Here is a 19,429-nt window from a genome sequence, read left to right as displayed (position 1 = left end):
ACTCAACTCCAAGGACATGTGCCCCCCCTCCTAGGGCGATTAAAAAACTTAAACAGTTCCTACCAAACCAACGGTACATGCTACAGTTTTGCAACTTTCACCAAAAAGCAATACTGCTAAATTTTTTGTCCACTTAAACTCATTATACTGCTATCCATATTATATTACAAATTATGAAGTCCATCACTCTGTTTTTTTCAATAACTGTAAAACTTATCTCCTCCCACAATTTTTGCTCAATTGTCACCAACCTCGCTGGAGAGCATCTCCAGACTGTCCTCCACAAAACATGTTTCTCGGATTTTTGATTTATCGAAAATTGAGCCTACAGTGCATGAAAACGGACTGTAAACACTACTGTAAACATATACCATCCAATTCTTGCTAAATACATTTTCAATCTTCCTGAAAAAAATTGAGAATATTTTGGAGTCGTGGTTGATGAAGTTTGACAAATATCAGAATTTTATCTCAAAAACTGAATTTTCTAGAACATTTTGAATTCTGCTCTCATGGGAACAACTGCAGTCAATGTAGGAGTGACATTTTTAAACATCACATTTTCTCTTGTGAAGCAAAACACTTATTATTAAAAACAAATCACCAACATTTCCATGCTGTCATGATGCAATTTAGTATTATCCGATTTTTGTTTAGATAACACAATTTCTGACATTTTAACCATTTTTGAACTCTGCCTTGACACCTACGGCCTGGGAGTCTATTTGAGAAGCAACACACCAGATTTCACTTCCAGTCAATCAGCTCAGTGAGTTAGGAGCTGGGTTTTGGTGTCAGAGGATGTGGGTTCAAGTCTCGGCAAGGGTGATCATAACAGATAAAAAATACCAGATAGTCTTTGTTAAATAAACCTTCAAAAATTTAGAGTCATAGTAGATGATGTTTAAAAAAATCCTTAGCAGAATTTTACCTCAAAAACTGATTTTTTTCCCACAGTGGTTTAAAATCTGCCTGCACGACAGTGAAAGGCTTACTCAATTTGTGAAGCCACTGTTAAGTTGCCACTTGCCAATTAGCTCAGAGTGATAGATGATGGTCTTTGGTTCCAGAAGTTGTGGGTTCGAGCCCTCAACTGGTGCAAATTGAACATTATAAGGCCAACTGTCTTGTCTTCCTATTCTCCTGTTTGTTGCTCAGAATTTGCCTGAATTTGCCAAAAAATAGCCCGGACCCGACCCATCGCTGCACAGCAGCTATAATTTCACTTGTGTTTTTTTTCTGTTTCTTTAAATAGCAGGATCACAGTGAGCAGAATGGCTGCCGACTGGCTGGGTAGCGTTGTGTCCATAAACTGTGGGCCAGCGCTGGGAGTTTATCAGGGAGAGGTGTCATCTGTTGATCACACCAGTCAGACCATCTCTCTGAGGCAGCCCTATCACAATGGGGTCAAGTGTCCTGTGTCTGAGGTCACATTCAGGTAAGAATGGGGAAAGAGACCACTAGATTTTCTTTTCCATCACATTCACATTCACTAAAATGCAGAATTCTCCATTAAATAACATGGATATGCAGTAATATGAAATTTTTAACCCCTGTCTCAGAATTTGTAGGTCTCAGTGACGCAATCCATGCCCATTAAAAAAAATTAACATTTAATATTTCTTGCTGTTTTTAGACTAAAAATGGGAAACACTTCTTTGCCATTGCCTGTGTTTTTTTTTCTCCCTGAGATCAAGCTCTAGTGTTATGCTGTCGCCATTTAATCCTATACAACACAAATAGCATCTACTTCACTGAATTGGGAACATTACAACAGACAGTTAAGTGCTTCCCATTCAGGGTATTGTAAATGTGCATGGTGGGAGAAATGTCCTTTTTTACTATACATTTTTGATCAAGTCTGTTCCATAATAGTTCTGAATGTGTTCATACATAATTTACTGGTTCTATAGGACTTTTTTTTGGTATTGCTAGCTTGCTAGCAGCATAAACAGCTGTTTACTTAGCAAGCTCAGTATCACATTTTTTTCCTTTTCATTCCACAACCATGGCTGAAGCTCTTGGCACTGAGAGAGCTACACAAATCAAACCTGATTGTTTTATAGTTTTGCATGCCGACTAAAAATAAACCTGTAGATGTCAATGGATAATTATTCAAGTCCAACAGTACAGCTCCATTTAAGGTCAGGGGTTTGTTTGTATTCTAGTGCCATGGACATCAAGGACTTGAAGTTCCTAGATATCCGGCCGACAGTCAAGCCCAGTTCTGGTCAGGGAGCAGCGAAGCAACCCAGCATCATATCAGCGGGGCACCAAGGCCAGACTAACAGAACCACTCAACCTCCTGTAACCAGCAGCAGCTCTCATTCTGCCACCGCTCAAATCACCATACTACGCAGAGGTGGGTAAATGGCTATGCTCATACACCCACTGTTCATTTTCTTTGGTAGAGACCACAGTGAAAGATATTAACATTGTTTAGAGTTTCGTAATTCGAGATAAGAAACAATGTTGTTGAATGTCACGTAAGTATTTTTCAGTAATTTGATACTGTTTGGTTATGTGTCAAGTGATGTGCCAAGGTAAGGAGAATGACAGCGCAGTAAAATACAAGAAGACTGACGTGACATTTGTGAATGTTCCAATGTGTCGTAGGTTTTATAAGCAAGACCAGTTTATTTATGACTTATGATTAATCATTATGAAGTTGCATTTTGTAGATGTCATTTCACAAAACAAGACTGTTGTATCATAGTTCACATTGGGAGTCATGCACTACGTGACTGGATTTTACAGTACTTTCTCTGTTGAAGAACAGACTATACTTATTGTTCTTGCACTTAAGGAAATAACCTTTATTCTCTGAGTTACCAATGAAGATGGACTGAAAATGCCAAGTCATGAAACGTCACCTCTTTTGATTATACAATAGAAATGTGTGATGTTCGCCAACCCACGATGATGAGGATCAAATTCCAAATAAGTTTTCACACACTTCAGGTATTCCAAATCACAATACGTCGTCGGGCTGTGACATACAGGGCTGGCGTCGGCAGCCTAGCATAGACTGTAAAAAGAATGGACGTACTGTAGCGTCCGTGACATCACCCATTGGTTTGGGGGAGTCTGTTTTGTGCCGCTACTACGGGGGTTTGAACCACGCCATGTTGGATTCTACTTGCCATATTTGGAGCGGTGCGGCCGTTGGCCGGCCGAGGGCCCGCCCACTGGCCTCGAAGCAGTGGTCTCCGGACCTGTCACTCAACGGTTCTGCGCCCTAATTGGCCAGAACTTTAAACCTAATAATAGTAAAACGGTAGAGTTTAAAAATAATTCACCCCCCTCAGAGTGTGTGCGGGGGAAGAAACTATCGGTTGAGACCAAAAAAATAAAATGTACCAGGCTGTAAATATGTTTTTTTAAGCTGTAAAATCGGCTATTTTAACATGGGGCTCAATTGGAGTTGCTCCCTTCTGGAGCCAGCCCCCAGCGACAGCGGAGGGGATTGCAGTTTTTTGAATGCGGAAGTGAGCTTCACTTCTCAGACCGACAACTGCCCCCTTGCAGCCTAGTCACAGCCACAACACCAGCTAAACGTGTTTCCTCAAATTTGAGGCGGAGTGGCCACCCTGTTTACCACAGAGATGTTGTGTGCGGTCATATGACTACCTGGCTCCGTCTGATTGGACGTCGCCAGTGGCTGCATTTGATTGGTGAAACACTGTCATTTGACAGAGTATAGTTGGAAGCAGCAAGCCAAGCGGCTTCATTAAAACAAAACAAACAGATTGCGCATTAGATCAATAAAAAAGTAGCGAGTATGTGTGTGTGTAAAATCGGCAAGAAAACAAAACATCGCCGATCGTCCTTCCAATCACCGATAGACGATTGGATCGGCAATCGGCACAACCCTAATACCAAGTCATCCCCCAAAAATAGAGGCAATATTCATGGTATTTAAGGAGCATGTCAGGGGATTTATTCTCAGTATGACATGTATAAACTAACTCAATTCTTTAGTGATGAACCTTGCTATCAGACTCTTTCAGACTAACACGGTCGGTCTGTAATTACTGAATGAGTTGGTTTTTATGGCTTTAAGGGCCATGTGCATTGAGCACTGCTCTGCCTTGCCTGGTTATGCTATATAAATGAGTTATTGACTACTGTTGTTGACTGCCATGTTACCAATTGCTCACTAAAAACACAGCAGAGAGGAATAAACAGGAATACGAAACGTGTAATGCAATCCAACATTCTGTTGAAATTATAGCATTGTTTATGTTAGAGCCCAGACTCTGTAGCTGAGGAATTGATTCATCTCAGGAATAATAATAGGGATTAGTGTTGGAATTGATACGTAGACCTTGTTTGGTATTTTATAGTTACCGGTATTAGTACTGGGGTTTAACTTGTGACCAATGTTTTTATTTAGCAGAGTCATTTAAGTCCGCTGTCTTTGTAACTATAACTTATTTAAAAGTTGCATTTTGTGTCTTACAGTGGTTTTAATACTTTGTGTATCTTGTAGCCCTGCACCTGAACAGATTGGCTATTTGGCTCTTTGTGTAGAAAATGTGGTTTAATGCAAGTATTACAACAATTAACTAAATAACATAATCATCAGGGGTCTCCTGTCGTGCATTCTCCTCTCCCATCTCAAGTTGTATGTGTAGCTGTAAAAATGTGAGTGCATTGCATAACCTTCCTGATTAGATAAGAGTTAAAAACAGCATTTCCTCTAGTCAACATCCAGTCAGCAGGAAGTCTGCTTGGACAGCTCTGTGGCCTCGGCCGGAATCAGTTAAAGTCAGTTCACTTTCACACTCAGGATCACCAAACAATGGAGAGGTCAGAGGTCAATAGAATTGGCTAATGGACACTGTGCAATATTCTTCAGCCTGGTTGTAAAACTGACCTCTGCTTTGGCATTTTTCCTGTGCATGGAAGACGAAACTTGCACAAAAGGATACATAGAAATAGATAGAGATATGTTCAAATTGCATTTTTATTTCTGCATTGATTAATTAATTAATTGATTATTATTTATTTTATTTTATTTTCAGTAGGACTTGTAAGTTGTCGCCACAGTCTCTGGTCCCTCCTCCTGTGTGTCACCACCAGCTCCTGCTAAGAGGCTTGAGCATGGAACCAAACACACAAAGTCTTCCCATAGCGTGCTAAGGGCTTGTAGCAAAGTTCCTCTTTACAATATGTGTGTGACTAAGATCAATAAACATTCCCCCTCCCTGGACGTGTCTGCTCCTAAAGAGAGGGTTATGCAAAGCCTGGCTTTCGTGCCTCTGTGCCCTCCTGTCCTCTCTCTCTCTCCCCATCTCCTCTACCTCCCTTGCTCCTGCTTTGCACAGGAAACCACCACCCCCACCCAGCCCCCGACAGGAAGCCATGTTGTCCCAGTGTGCTCGGAAGGCCAAAGCGATATCAATTGTGGAAGTAATGTTTACCTTTTGAGTTTTTATTTTAATCTCCAGCTCCCAGGCTGGTGGCCAGGGAGCCAATGCCCAAATTGCACTGGGCCAAAGTGCTGAGTGGCTTGGGCAGGGCTGGTCCTTTCACACGCAATGCCATGCTCCCAAGAAGCCCCCGGCCACAAAGAGGGGAAAGCAGGGTGGCCTGTTGCTTATACAAGATCACAAATTCCAGAAATGGTTTCTGAATATCTACCACTGATCTTTCTGGGAGAGTAGGATGGGAATTAAGAAAAGGGCTGCTCTCTGTGATACAGACACGTCCAGAAGCAGAGTCAAATTCCATCAGACCCAAATAGATCTCATTAAAAAAGCAGTTTGAAAGAGGCACTCAAGCTCTACTCTAAACTGTTCCTATAACCAGCATGATGCCTCGGTATATGGAGTTACACTGTGTGCAACCCAGTGTTTTTCTCCATAAAACCCCGGCCTCAGAAATGTTTATACCAGGCTCAGAGCACTTTATTGAGAACACCTGTACACCTGCTTGTTTATGCAATTATCCAGTCAGCCAATCATGTGGCAGCAGTGTGGTGCTTAAAACCACGCAGATGCAGGTCAGGAGTTTCAGTTAATGTTCACATCAGATCTCAGTGACTTTGACTGTGGTGTCAGAAGAGCTGATCTGAAAATCTCTGATCTGCTGATCTCTGGGAAATTTCATAGACATCAAAAACATCCTGCAGCAGTTGTGTGCACATAAATTGTTTGGTGACTAGAAAGGTGAGAGGAAAATGGTCTGGTTTATTGAGACAGAAATACTCAACATAAATAAGAGGCTGAAGAGGGCACTGCTTCACGAAAACTGGACAGGTGAAGACTGGGAAAAGAGTCACTATTTCCATGAATCTGTGGGGAATGTCTTCTTCTTGGCACACTCTGGGCACCTTATATCAGTCAGCCATGGTTTTAATTCCACACTCTATCTGAGAATTGTTACTGGCTGCGTACATCACTTTATGGCCAAATTTTATTATCTTCTAATGGCTGCTTCCAGCTGGATAATGCACCATGTCAAGAATCAAACGTCATCTCAGACTATTTTCATGCACACAATAACGACAATGAGTTCAGTGAACTTCAGTGACCTTCTCAGTCCTCAGATGTGTGTGTGTGTGTGTGTGTGTGTGTGTGTGTGTGTGTGTGTGTGTGTGTGTGTGTGTGTGTGTGTGTGTGTGTGTGTGTGTGTGTGTGTGTGTGTGTGTGTGTGTGTGTGTGTGTTAAGTCATGAAGCTCTGGGAAATTATTAAAACTACAAATTAAGTTTCAAATCAGAATCAGAATGAGCTCTTAAAACAGGCCACAGATACACACTGATCAGCCATGACAATAAGTGCACTTACCTGTTTTCAAGTTGGTATAATGATTGTATATCTTGAGTGTTTTTGCTGAGTGTGCAATGTTTAACTTCATAATCACACCACTCTCACATTGAGAGCTTATGTGATCATGATGCACTTTTAACCAAAAGCCACATATTACTTTAGATTCCTCCTGGCCTGTGCAGTTGGACTAATTTGCAGAGGTAGCTTTGCACAAACTGAAATCAGTGTAGTTCACTTCTGTCTCGCTACTTGGTATTCATTAGTCTGTTTGACTTGGAGCTCTGCCCAGTTTGTTCAGATGATTGATTCATAGCATGACAAAACACTTCCTCGTAAATAAAGTCATTGTTGGCTTGTGATAATAAGCATGCTGTCTTTTATCCCTATTCACACAGTTCAACACTCTAATTCACCATCTTTTACACTTAAATGTCGAACATGATACTACAATATTTTTTTCCAGATTAGTTATAATTGGTGAACAAATGCAAAATATTTAGCAGTAAGTACAACTCCACATCGGAGGGAAACTAATCACCTCAATAAGGTGGTAGAAATACTGATCGCATGTCGATACAACAACTCACGGCCGAAAGAAGCAGCAAAAAAAGTCACTCCTGTCTGTCCCTGAGCGGTGGTTGGAAGGCTGGATTGTGATATTGAGGCAGGTTTCAGATTAGCTCACAGCTGGCTAGTGGTTTTGTGTGAGTGCCAGTGTACTATGACTGAGCCTCCCAGTGTCTTGCGTGAGAGTCCAAAGCACCTTAGCTGTCACAGTGACAGTAGCGTGCGACTGTGCCTCTCTGTCTCCTGGTTAGCGTGAGAGCTCAAGATGATTGGGGTTGAAGGCCAGGTTTTTCCGGTTTTTCTTTCTCTTTTTTTGTTCTCCGTTCATTTTATTTTTTGTTTGTGCAAACATGTATGTAAACTTTATTGAACGGCGCCATTGTATGTTTGGTGTGTCAGCTGTGTTTTGTTCTCGGCAGGTAATAGTAACTAACCGTGAGAGGAGTTGCCCGTCAGAGTTACACAAGATAAAAGGAGTTACAAGCATCGAGTCAGAATTTGAAACTGCTGAGTGCAGGAGCTTATTGTGTATGGATTACAGCATTTACAACGAGATGATGTATAGTATGACAGCTCGTAGCTCCTTTTCAGAGGTGATTAGGATGTTGGGGGGGATTTCTGGGTACACATTTGGGGTTTGAGTGCTTGAGATTACAGCCAAAACAGACCTGTTGTTGCCCAGAGCAAAGCTTCCCACCCTCTGTCGTGAAAAGTCAGTTTTTTAATTTTTGCTAAAGAACCATACAGATGGGACGTCGAGTGGCGTGAGAGGTTAAGCAGGCGCCCCATGTGTAGAGGCTATAGTCCTCACTGCAGGCGGCCCCGGTTCGAATCCTGCATCGGGCAGCCCTTTCCTGCATGTCATTCCCCCTCTCTCTGCCTGCCCATTTCCTGTCTCTCTCAACTGTACTATCTAATAAAGGCGTGAAAAGAAATATACTACAAAAAATATACTTGCAAAAAAAAAGTACCATACAGATGTTGTGTGTTACTGATTTATTGTTTACATTACCTACCTACCTCATATGATAATTATTATTGTATCTGTGGTGTCTGCCCTGGTTCAGTGTATATGTATAACATCTCCTTTGAAGACAAAGGTATTTCCATAGTATCCTTCATTATCCTTTAGTCTTTTCTTTTTCTTGGAGGCCAAACCACAGGGAAAGTTGTTACATTATATTTACATATTTTAAGTGAAAATATGACGAAAGGTTAGAAGTTAAAAGTCTGATTGAAAAAACAAGAACGACTCTTTCAATTGATAAAAGAACAAATGTCTTTGGCAGTGTTCCTTATGGGTTTATTGTGAAACTACCTGCCTTCCTGCCTTCAGCACCACTTTAGATTGGGAGGGCAACGCTCCATCGGTGGACTCCCTTTAATGTTCAGATTGAATCTCTGCCACCATTGTCCTGCACAGCATTGTGTTTTATGTGAACAATTTCCAAAGTTTAAAAAAGAAATTCAGGAATGCGTATGCCTTATGTGCACACAGTGTGAGAAGCTTCATATAAATCACACGCTCTCCTGACAGTTTGCTTACATCATAACGTCTTTGTTTTCTCCAACCTCAACAGGTCAGTCTAACAGTAAAGGGTTGATACCGGCCACAGCCAAGAAGAACAGTGTGAGGAACGGCACCAGTGGGCCCATGAGGTCAAAGGATGACGAGTGCTTCGGAGACGGGCCTGAGGAGGACCTGGATACCGACTTTGACTTTGAGGGGAATTTGGCTCTATTCGACAAAGCCGCCGTCTTCTCCCAGATTGATGGCACCAGTAGCCACAGTAGCAGAGCACAGCATCACAGCACGCAGGCCGAACAGAAGCCGCTGTCCTATCGCCATGATGAGAACATTCTGGAGGGGAAGCCTGTCATATACCGACAGATAACGGTGCCTCAACATGGAGGCAAAGAGTATTGTACTGGTGAGAACAAATATGCATTTGAATAGTTATACACACAAAAGCACATACACCTACATGTGACTTATTTTACCGTATAACCCTATGTTCTTTCACACAGTGTTGTCAGTCAGAATGGCAGAAAACCAACAACAGTGGGTAATCATATTGGCTTTTTAAAAAAATGCTATATATGCTAGACCCATATATTTACTTACAGATTTACATTTTTGTTAGGAACCAATGGTTTTATGGTTGAGTGCCAGATACAGGCGCATTCTGTCTGTTGCTCTAAATATAGAACATTTTAAAACCTAAATGTATTTAATTACATAAACCACAGAAAAAATAGCTTATCTGATTTGTGAGATGATGATAAAGTTCCTTCCTGTGTGAAATAAACAACTTGTTACTATTTTTACATAATGCAATGCACCACAAGTCACAACACCGAGGGCACAATAGCAAGGTGTCTCTCAACAGTACCTTGTTTTGTATTCATTATACAAAGAAAGGGAAAGAATATTTAGAGCAAATGTACTTTGTAATGACAATCCTAATGACTTACCTATTGTTCCTCGCCTGTTGGCGTCTGCCAGGGTTTCCAGGATCATTTAATGTGCTCACCAGAATTTACCTTTGTATGAGATGGTAACTAATGTGTCTCTGTTACTGGGAGAAAAAAAAACATGATAATGTGAAGGGGCATTTTATCAGTGAGAATGTTTGTGTTGTGAGCACAGTGTTTGTTTTGGACGGAGCCATTTCTTTCCACTGTGTTTCAACTTTAACCAGAAGGACCATCTGTTTATCTAATAACACGTTTCCAGCCGTTGCCAAGAGCTGTAAAAATTTTAACTTTTTTTTTTTTTTTACACTTGACTCTGAGACTAAGAGGCTCTCGGCACTGTGGGGAATGTGCTGCAGTGTCTGTTGCCATTGAACACAATGAGAAAAACAACACGCAGTATAAAGAGTGGGCTCAGAGCCTTTTTCCACCATTGGCCAGTGAGAGGTCACCATGGGGCAGACTGCCTGGCAGCCTACACCCATGGTTGCATAAGGTGTGTATGAAGGTGACTTTTGACCCTCCACCCTTAAGCCCACAGAGATGATGAACCCATCATTTCTCACTGTTCAGTTCACTCTAGAAATGTTACATAACGAGTTAACAGAAACACTAGATAAGTAAATGTCACGTTAGCGGACGAATTGTAGCGGTGAGAAGGTGGAGAGTGGGGTGGAAGTGAGGAAAGGGCTGAGTGGTGTGATGTGTCAGTATGTGTAGGTGTGTATACTAGAAACTGCAGTGATCAAATTCCACCTTTTTCTGTTCAGATAGAGGAGAGTAGTTTACAGGGCAGACGTGGAATAATTACTCCCATTGTGAAACTCAATAAGAGTCCCTCTCTTGGCTGTCTCTCTTTGGAAAAAGACTTTAGCTTATATTGACAGGAAGAATAGGTGGAATGATGAGTAAGTGAATATATAAAACACAGGGCATCATATATCTCATGTTGCGTCTGTTCTGTCCCTCCTATGCTGAAGAATAGCAGGACTAGGATGACTAAGGAAGATGACAATCTGAGATTTTTTATTCCATGACTGTGTACACTAGATGGCATTAGCAGGTTGTAATACTAAAAGTGTTTCTAGGATTTACATCCCAGACTGTCTATCTGATTGTGGTGACACAGTGCAGCTCAGCAGGGGCACTTGTCTACCAATCAGCAGACAGCTGCCAAGCAGAGCCTCCTTTTCTTACCGTGCAGGCAGATCTGCTTCCCAGGGCTGTCATCATAATCCCCATCCACTGCACTCTGTAATTAGCATGCCGCCGTACAGCCTTACATAAACAGCACCTCTGAAAGCAGGAACAAACTGCAGTACTCTTGACCTGGAATCTTTGCCAGTAAACAGAAAGATCAACACTATGAGAAGAGAGAAAAGAAAAGCAAAGTGCCCATCTGTAATGTTCAGGTTGCCATAACGCATTGGCATGGGGCTTTGACAGACCTGTTTCTATAGCATTGTTTATTGTAAAGCTTGCAGTCTGCGTTGGTTTAGTTCTGCTATTGTCTTTCTTTCCTCTGTGGTGATTGATTCCAGCTGTGCAGTGAAACCTCTCCTGTGCAAACAAGCCAGGCCGCAACACAAATTGCAACCAAGCCAAATGCCAGCTTGTTTTCCAAGTTTTTTTGTTTGTTTGTTTATATATTTCCAATGCCATGTGACTTTCTAGGGTGCAAATTTGAACATTTGTATCATTTGGAAATATTTGAACCAGTCTTACCTTGTCAACAGGACAGATGGGAACCTCCGTGTGTGTTACGAAGGGGACAGTACCACAGTATGGATAGTAAAGTCATGTATTTTCAAGTTTCAAGTTTTCAGCTGTGGGCCAGATTGTTCCTTCACAGTCCAGGGCTTTTCCTGACTGTGCACCTGTCGATTAAAATTAATGGTTTGCAAGAACTTCGTAGGAGGTTTCCAGCAGCAGCAACAACAACAACAGTCACATGTCGTTTGGAAAAAGAGCAGTGGAGCTCACTATGGCTGAGTGGACAAATCAAGTGGTGCCACCTACAGAGGTGAACTTTACTAGCAGAAAATCCATTTTGATAAAACAGTTTTATGTTTTGTAAGTACAGAAAGCCATGACAATGAACTACTGGCACCAAAGATACTACCAACTTGCTTCAACGGAATTGAATGGTTTATCACATTAAGCTCCTTTTCTGAACTTGTGCCCAATCTTGCTACTTCTGCAGCAGTGCAGAAGAGAAGAATGGAAGAGCATCGTCTCACTCTCCCTATCCAAGCGCGAACCTTAAGTCACACATGGCCTGCATCCAGCAAGCGTGTATTACTTTCAGTTCCTTCGGTTTCCTTGACATGCTTGAAGGATTGCTTCCAGCTCAGTTTATTTTAGTGTCACTGCATATTCATGGCTACCTGGTTTGTCTAGTTGATTCTCGAGTTTGTTTTCACACCACACCGACAGTGGGTGTGTGTGCGTACATGCGCATAAATAATTGCATGTATGTCAAGAGTGTCGGGGAAGGGAACATGGTGTGTGCATGCGTCTGCGTGTGCATACGTATTTGTGTGTGTTTAAATAATGGTAGTGGCAACTCCAGAGCTTTTAGCAAGGGAGTTATTAAGAAGTGCACCTGGTGCGATGCTTGCAAAGCAATTAGTGCATACTACTAGTGCAACTCCCACTTCCTCTGAGCTTGGCACTTCAAACAGCAGTTTGCATGACAAGAGGCAGTAGACTTTCTTGTGCTTATCGCTCACGTGAGGATTGGCATGTTCCAGACTTCTGTTGCCCACTGGAACATACTACTCGTCTTTGTGCGGTATCAATAAAAGAATAGTGGGCGGGGAGCAGGGCCACCCTAAAGATAAGCCAGAATTTCAGTCAGGCACGGCATCAGTCCCTGTGTTTATATGTAGTTATCTCGTGTATGAGGGTGTGCGTGTGTACGTGGCATGGCTGATTGTGTGTTTGTCACTCTGCCTGTGCTGCATGCCAGGGTGAAAAAGTTGTGGGAACACATGGGCTTGCTGCGAGTGTCATGTAGGATGAGGTGTGTGTTAGCATGTGTGCATTCGTGTGTGTGTGTCAGTGTGAATTTGTGCACGCCAATGAGGCCACCAAGTTCTCAGCTACCAGGTCAGAGATCTGTAGGAGGCCATTAAAGACTTAACTGCCTCCCAGCAGCTTTATTTATCAAAGGGATCCTGAGCCATGCAGTTCCCCCAGCTTGACTTTCATTACCCTTCTAATGTGCCACAGGCAACAGACAGCCAGAGATTAGCACAGACTCTTTAAATATTTCTACACACTTCTGTTTGTACAGTGATAAAAGGCTGAATTGAATTTGTGTGATACAGTAATTCAAAAAATACACAAAAGAGAACAATTTGGACAAGGTTAGGTGACTTACTGTAACATGACAGGACTCACAGATACAAAGGAACATAAGCATTTTCCTCCAAAGAAAGAGAACTACAAAAGATACAGTGAATTTCAAAGCAGAATCTACTTTTGTAGAATGAGAGCAGTGTGATAGTGTTATTGAGCAGAAAAATAAAAATGATTGAATATAGCTCATTCCAAATCCACATCCAAATCCAGTCTTTCATTATTATTATCATCATTATTATTATTATCTGAACTGAAAATTAACTGTGGGTATCGGTACATGAAATATTAGACAATCACATGACTACATTTATATATCTGTATCAGGATACACAATATTTACTGATAAATAAAACAAATTATAGCAAAATGTCAAACATGGGCTCTCTTCCAGAGACTAATAAAACATTTTTTATTGATACTGTTACAGTTTTACATATGATAACCAGTCTTCCATCATTGGCAATTGAAATAGGGGAACAATACAATATAGTTAGTTGTATTTTCATTAAATAGTGAAAAGTGCTCCAACAAAGACGCAAGGGTTTGAAAGAAATTCTGCTCTCCTATAAATGCATATAAACAACGTTCTGTGCATGAAACTAAAATTAAAATATGTTGGGTGACACATCCCAACTAAAAATGTTTAATGTATAGTTCATGAATTTTGTGAAGAAGGTTTTCTTTATTTAGTAGCTGTTGGTGGATGAGTAAATAGTTTAATTTCATAAACTGAAACCATTGTTCACCACCATGCCTCCCCCATGTTTAGACCTCCCCAATCTCTCACCACAAACCACTGAGATACAGGTGCAGGTGTTCATACAGTAAGTATATGATGTTTGTCCCCTTTTCTGTCACGCTAACCTGTGCTATGTTTTGACTGAGACGCCAGCCAATGTGGGGGGTCCAGCCCAGTGCAGCCCCTGTCCTACAGTTAGGGGTGGGAGATTGGTCAAAAACCATGTGACGGTGCGTGTGAACTCGGGCCCTGCAGGGAATAGGCGTCTCACTCTAGTTGCCTCATGTTTGTCATGTTTTGTAAAGGCTGCCAATCTTCCCTTTGTTGCCGCAGACAGCAGTGACAAACAGGAGAGGAAATGGAGAATCTTCCGTGATGGGAACAAGATCAGGTCATGAGGAGGAGGAAGGGCTTTTTCCCTGGGGAATGGGTTCCTTGCATGAGGATCTCTGTTGCTTAAGCATAGCTGCCACCCCCTGAGAACCTGGGAGCGTGTTTATCTGTAGTGCAATATTTGTCTTTATCTCAGAGGTCAGTTTCTGGGCTTCACTTATACTCCAGATGTTGTTTTTCAAGGTGCACTGATGAAAACAAATTGCTGATGACGATATTTCAATTCAGGTCCAATTTAGAAACGCAAAACTGCGTGTGAGTTTGTTTCTGGAGCTTGTCAGACTGTTAGAACGGAGCCAAGAACATTACAGTGCAAATATGTGTATGAATGTCTTTTCTAACAGGAGTTAGTTCAACCTTTTTATCTAAATTTAATTCACACTGTTTAGTCTTTCTGGTTCAGTTGTTGTGTTATGTGAAATGTCCCTGGTGGCATTTATTTAACCATTGTGGCACAAAAGTAGTGAAGTTATGTTTGTCCATTTCTATGGGGAAGATCGAGGTGAACCAGTAAGCATGGTTACATTGCCTGTTTCTACCACTGAACGTGACATGACTAAACAGCTATAGAGGAATGTTAATGACTTGTTGATAGTGGAGAAATAATTCCCTCTTTCTGCTTTATGTCTTCCTCAATCAATAATAGTATTATAAATATTAACATGCTATGTACCTTGTGTTTTTCCTTTGCAGACTCGGGTCTGGTGGTGCCCAGTGTGCCCTATGAGCTTCATAAGCGTCTCCTAATGACTGCAGAGCAGTGGGGTCTGTCTCTTGAGCGCAGGCTGGAGGCGATAGGTGTTTGTTCCAGTCAGATGGCTCTCACACTGCTGGGTGGACCAAACAGGTACGAACTACCAGTCTGGGTGACGGTGTGGTGGGTAGCTCCTCGTGGCTGGTAATTGTCTAAAGGAGCAAAGATAATCAGCTCTTGACTCATGTGATGTGCAGCACACTGCAGCATGGTTTGTGCAATAATAATAAGAATGCACAGCAGTGAGCCAAACATCACTATCTGAGTAATTAACCCCTAACCCAACCATAAGAGCTGCTGTGTCTTTCTTTTTGTTTTCATGTTATGTTTTCCTGTTTCCATGGCAATCATCTTTACTACCATGTTTCTGCACAAGTTAGGGGGTGCTGACCTTGACTCCCCTCAGGGTTTATTTTGTCAGGAAAGAATTGCTGTAAGCGGTCACACTGCAGGCCGTGAACATCCTAATAGACTGAAGACACCCCTGTTTGGTATCGCTGACCTGCACCTTTTATGAGCAGTCAAGTCTTATTTTGATATCAAAGAATCGCAGCACAGTGGCTCATACGTACAACAAACAGGTCCAGGTTTGTTGCTTCAGGTCCTTTTATAAGTCCAGCAGCACTGTAATACTTCAGTGTCTCAAGTTTACAATGGAAATTTCATGAGTTCAGATAAAATTGTACCACAATGGTGTTTCACTATTAACAGCAACAGACAGCAGATATTATATCACTCAATTCGTGTCGTGCAACATCAAGCCTCCACATGTGAGCTTTGGTACCCATCATTATTATAATTTCATAATTATGATAATTATATTATTGTTTGTTGAAACAATATGAAAACAATGTTAAAATGGTAAAATATGAATATATACAGTAATAGACATAATATATCATTCAATATAAAATATGTTACACAGCATAATTTCAAAACAGCACTGTTCTGTGTACAGATTTACATTGAGGTGGCACTGCATGTCGGTTCTGAATAGCACATGCCTTTACACTAGAATGGGCCCCTCTCACAAGACTTCCATGAACAGGCATTGTTCTTCTTCCAGGGTTAGAATGGGGTATTGTCAACCTGTGAGCATCATCTTCTCTGGACATCGTGGATTTAGTTAACTTTTTTTGACTCGTCTCTTTGTCCCTCAAATGTCCCCAGACTCACCCCAAAAAATGTCCACCAGAGGCCCACCGTGGTCCTGCTTTGTGGGCCCCATCTCCAGGGAGCCCAGGGCATCAGCTGTGGTCGACACTTGGCTAACCACGAAGTGGAAGTCATTCTGTTCCTGCCCAATTTTGTCAAGATGCACGAATCTGTCACCAGTGAGGTCAGCCTCTACAGCAGGACCAGTGGCAAGCAAGTGTCCAGTGTCAAAGGTAAAAACACAACTTTTTAGATGTCTGTTCATGATTCAGTGACACAAATGGAAAAGTGTGACTGGGAGTACCAGAGCAAAGCATTAGTTTATCTAGTTATGTTAGAACAGGCTAGCACAGACAAACGCTGCCCTCTAGTGGAGCAATCTCATATAATGCTGGGCTCAAAGTGACTGAAAGTTGCATCTTGGACACCTGGTTGTAACTCAGACAACTTTGTGTAATGTGCAGTTAGATAACTGAGAAGTGAGAAAAACTGTTGGTGACTTATATTTCTGTTTTATTGATTTGGTAGACATCAGGATTGTAGTCTGACAGCCAAGTGGAGGTGCAGGTTTCAGCCTGACATGCTATAAACTAATGATTCTTGTAGATGTATTGTCAAGATTGTTTTAACTCATTGAGTGCCATTGACGTCTATGGACGTCAATCAAAATCCAACGCTTGAGTGCCAATGACGTCCATAGACAAAAAAACATGTGAAATGAAATTTTCAGATGTCTTACATGTTTTTGAAGCCAAAATTAAAACGGATAAATCACTATTTTTCTTGAGAGACTCTCTTTCACAAAAATGCATTTTTCTCAGCTTTCTAGAAAAAAAGTGGTCTTTTTGGTGCAACCAGGCTCTATTCAACTTAAGATATATCAAGAATGGAACAAGGTACAAACAAATGTTTTTTTGTTTCCCTAGTTAAATAGAGAGTCTCCTCTTTCCTTTGAGCTGTTTGGTGTTTTCAGAGTCATAGTACAAAATATTCTCTGGGTCTTGACATATTACTCAAAATGCCCCAAAACGCTGGCACATGGCACTGACCATTTTATAAAAGGTCTGGCACTCAATGAGTTAAGAATGGATCCAAGATGTGATGCAACTTTGAGACACTGCATCCATCAACTCCATGTTTTTTTCCTTCTCCTCATGTCAGACCTTCCTGCAAGCCCAGTCGATCTGCTTATCAACTGCCTGGACTGTCACGAGAACCCGCTGCTCAGAGAACAGTCCTGGTACCAAACAGCTGCCGCCTGGGCCAACCAGAACCGGGCTCCGGTTCTCAGCATCGATCCTCCCGTCAGTGAGCAGCAGCAAACTGTCGAGGCAAAGTGGACTCTCTCTTTAGGACTCCCACTCCCTTTGGCTGAGACAGAGAGCAGGGTCTACCTCTGTGACATTGGCATCCCTAAGTTGGTGTTCCAGGATGTTGGAATCAGATACCTCTCCCCCTTTGGATGTAAATTTGTCATTCCTCTGCACAGATCATAGCAGAACAGCCATTAATGTCTCTTTACACTTTGGTATCAGCATGTATGTGGCAGCCGCGACCAAAACAATATTCAGTCACAAAGTTTATAGAACTTAATGACACGTTTGAGGGCACCATCTAAAAAATCAGAGTGTAGGTTTGTCCTTTTACTCAGTGGAAACTCTCAGGGGTTGCTGCATGTTGCGTGCAACACCTCTTGTTTTTGAGAGGGAAAGGTTTCCTGTTCTTTGGTGTGTTTTGATAAGGGCTCTGTGACTATGTGAATATGTTTACAAAATGCTGACCACTCTGAGTCTATGTAACCTCTGACCCTGTGACCAGTCAGAGCAGCAGCAGCTCAGTTCCTGTTTCCTTCTTTAGATTACATGTGGATTCTGGTGTTGACCCTGTGAACTGGGGCACAGCTCAACCTAAATCTGACATTTATCTCCTCCCTGGTTGATCTCCATTGTCTTTTAATTTGATGGAGTTTTTTTTTTTTTTTTTCACAATTACAAATGGGTGTATTTTTTCCAGTAGTGGCCGTAGCATGTTACATTGAACCAGTGGTATTATACAGAATTTATATTTGTATTTATTTTTAAGTACACCTCAGGAATAAATGTAAATTTGGAATACTTTATATTTACATACTGTATATACTGCATTTCATGACATTCTTTCTGCACTGTTGGTTGTTCAGATTTTATAACTACTGACACTAAAAATCAGAAGTGGGAGCAAACGCCCCCAGAGGATTAATTTTTTCTGTATTTTTGAAGTCTAGCAGATTAGACAGGAATTTGAAGCACACATTCCAAGGACTGGGGGAAAAAAAACATCTTCATCTCCAGGGATTATAGCGATGCAGGTGTAGTGAAACATATTTGACACATCAGATTCAGCCATGTTCGGTGGAATCACCACTCCAACCCTCCTCTCCTTGAGTCAGCGTTGTGATCTTGTGTTAAAACTTTGGATCAAGTTTATATGAACAAGTTAAACAGCCTTATTTTAGACTGGCAGCTATGCACTTGTGAAATTTTGCAGGTAGAGGTTTTCAAATGCTCTTATGTCTGTGTGTCAGAAGTTATTTTCTAAAACCTGAAAATAAAAAACCCTCTGGCCACAAATTGAAAATGATGGCTTTAATAGGGTTTGTGAGGTTTACACTCAACTAATGTCTACATTTGATGTGGATATTAGTTAAGTATGACCAGGACAGCTGTGGGCATCGTTCCTGTTGAGAGTCTGCTCAAAACCAGAAACTGCCCAAACCCAGATGTGTAAATCTGGTGATGGGAAGCAGAATAGCTTAATAACGTTATCTTTTGGTGCTTCTATAAAGTCCTAAATAGGAGATCTAACTATTTACAGAACATGCACTTCAACTGGTAGCAGCAAAGTCTGGTAGCTCTGAGTTTTTACTCAATCTTTACTTTATTATTGTTACATGTTCGTTTTTTGTCGTATTTTGTCAACTACTGATGGATACTTCTGTGGGGAGAGGAGTTTGTTCAGGAGATGAACTTCTTTCATTGAAAAAGGAGCAGGTCTGGAGGATGGCACCCTGTTCCAGCTGAGAAGAAGAGGTGTTTCTGTGGTTGCCGTGCTGATGCAAAGGTGAAGCCTTGGAAGTGGAGGTGTACTGTCTGTCCTTTCTGCCATCAGTCATTATGGGAAATGTTAACTCTGCCCAACAAGAGTGATGAGCTGGTGGTAATGGTGA

The 19,429-nt window shown here is 41.6% G+C and overlaps 1 protein-coding gene across 2 annotated transcripts in view; it reads left to right on the top strand.

The window, feature by feature from the left end:
• LOC146989938 (enhancer of mRNA-decapping protein 3-like) overlaps positions 1 to 18,527 on the top strand; it is a 19,420-nt gene extending 893 nt beyond the window's left edge. Inside the window, exons 2-7 of one of the 2 annotated variants that reach the window (XM_085766474.1) lie at positions 1,256 to 1,438; positions 2,169 to 2,362; positions 8,923 to 9,273; positions 15,009 to 15,162; positions 16,240 to 16,457; positions 17,386 to 18,527. In XM_085766474.1, the coding sequence (XP_085622600.1) occupies positions 1,275 to 1,438; positions 2,169 to 2,362; positions 8,923 to 9,273; positions 15,009 to 15,162; positions 16,240 to 16,457; positions 17,386 to 17,720 (1,416 nt within the window). In that variant the 5' untranslated portion in view covers positions 1,256 to 1,274 and the 3' untranslated portion in view covers positions 17,721 to 18,527. The remainder of the gene's footprint in view (positions 1 to 1,255; positions 1,439 to 2,168; positions 2,363 to 8,922; positions 9,274 to 15,008; positions 15,163 to 16,239; positions 16,458 to 17,385) is intronic. The other variant, XM_085766475.1, reaches the window with a different exon arrangement.
• The last annotated feature ends 902 nt before the right edge of the window (positions 18,528 to 19,429 follow it).

This window comes from Trachurus japonicus, chromosome 3 (genome assembly GCF_045865225.1).
Source record: "Trachurus japonicus isolate A0001 chromosome 3, Traja_1.0".
NCBI classification, from domain to species: Eukaryota; Metazoa; Chordata; class Actinopteri; order Carangiformes; family Carangidae; genus Trachurus; species Trachurus japonicus.
The sequence above is the reverse complement of the archived record's forward strand: the minus strand, read 5'-3'. Positions and strand labels throughout refer to the sequence as shown.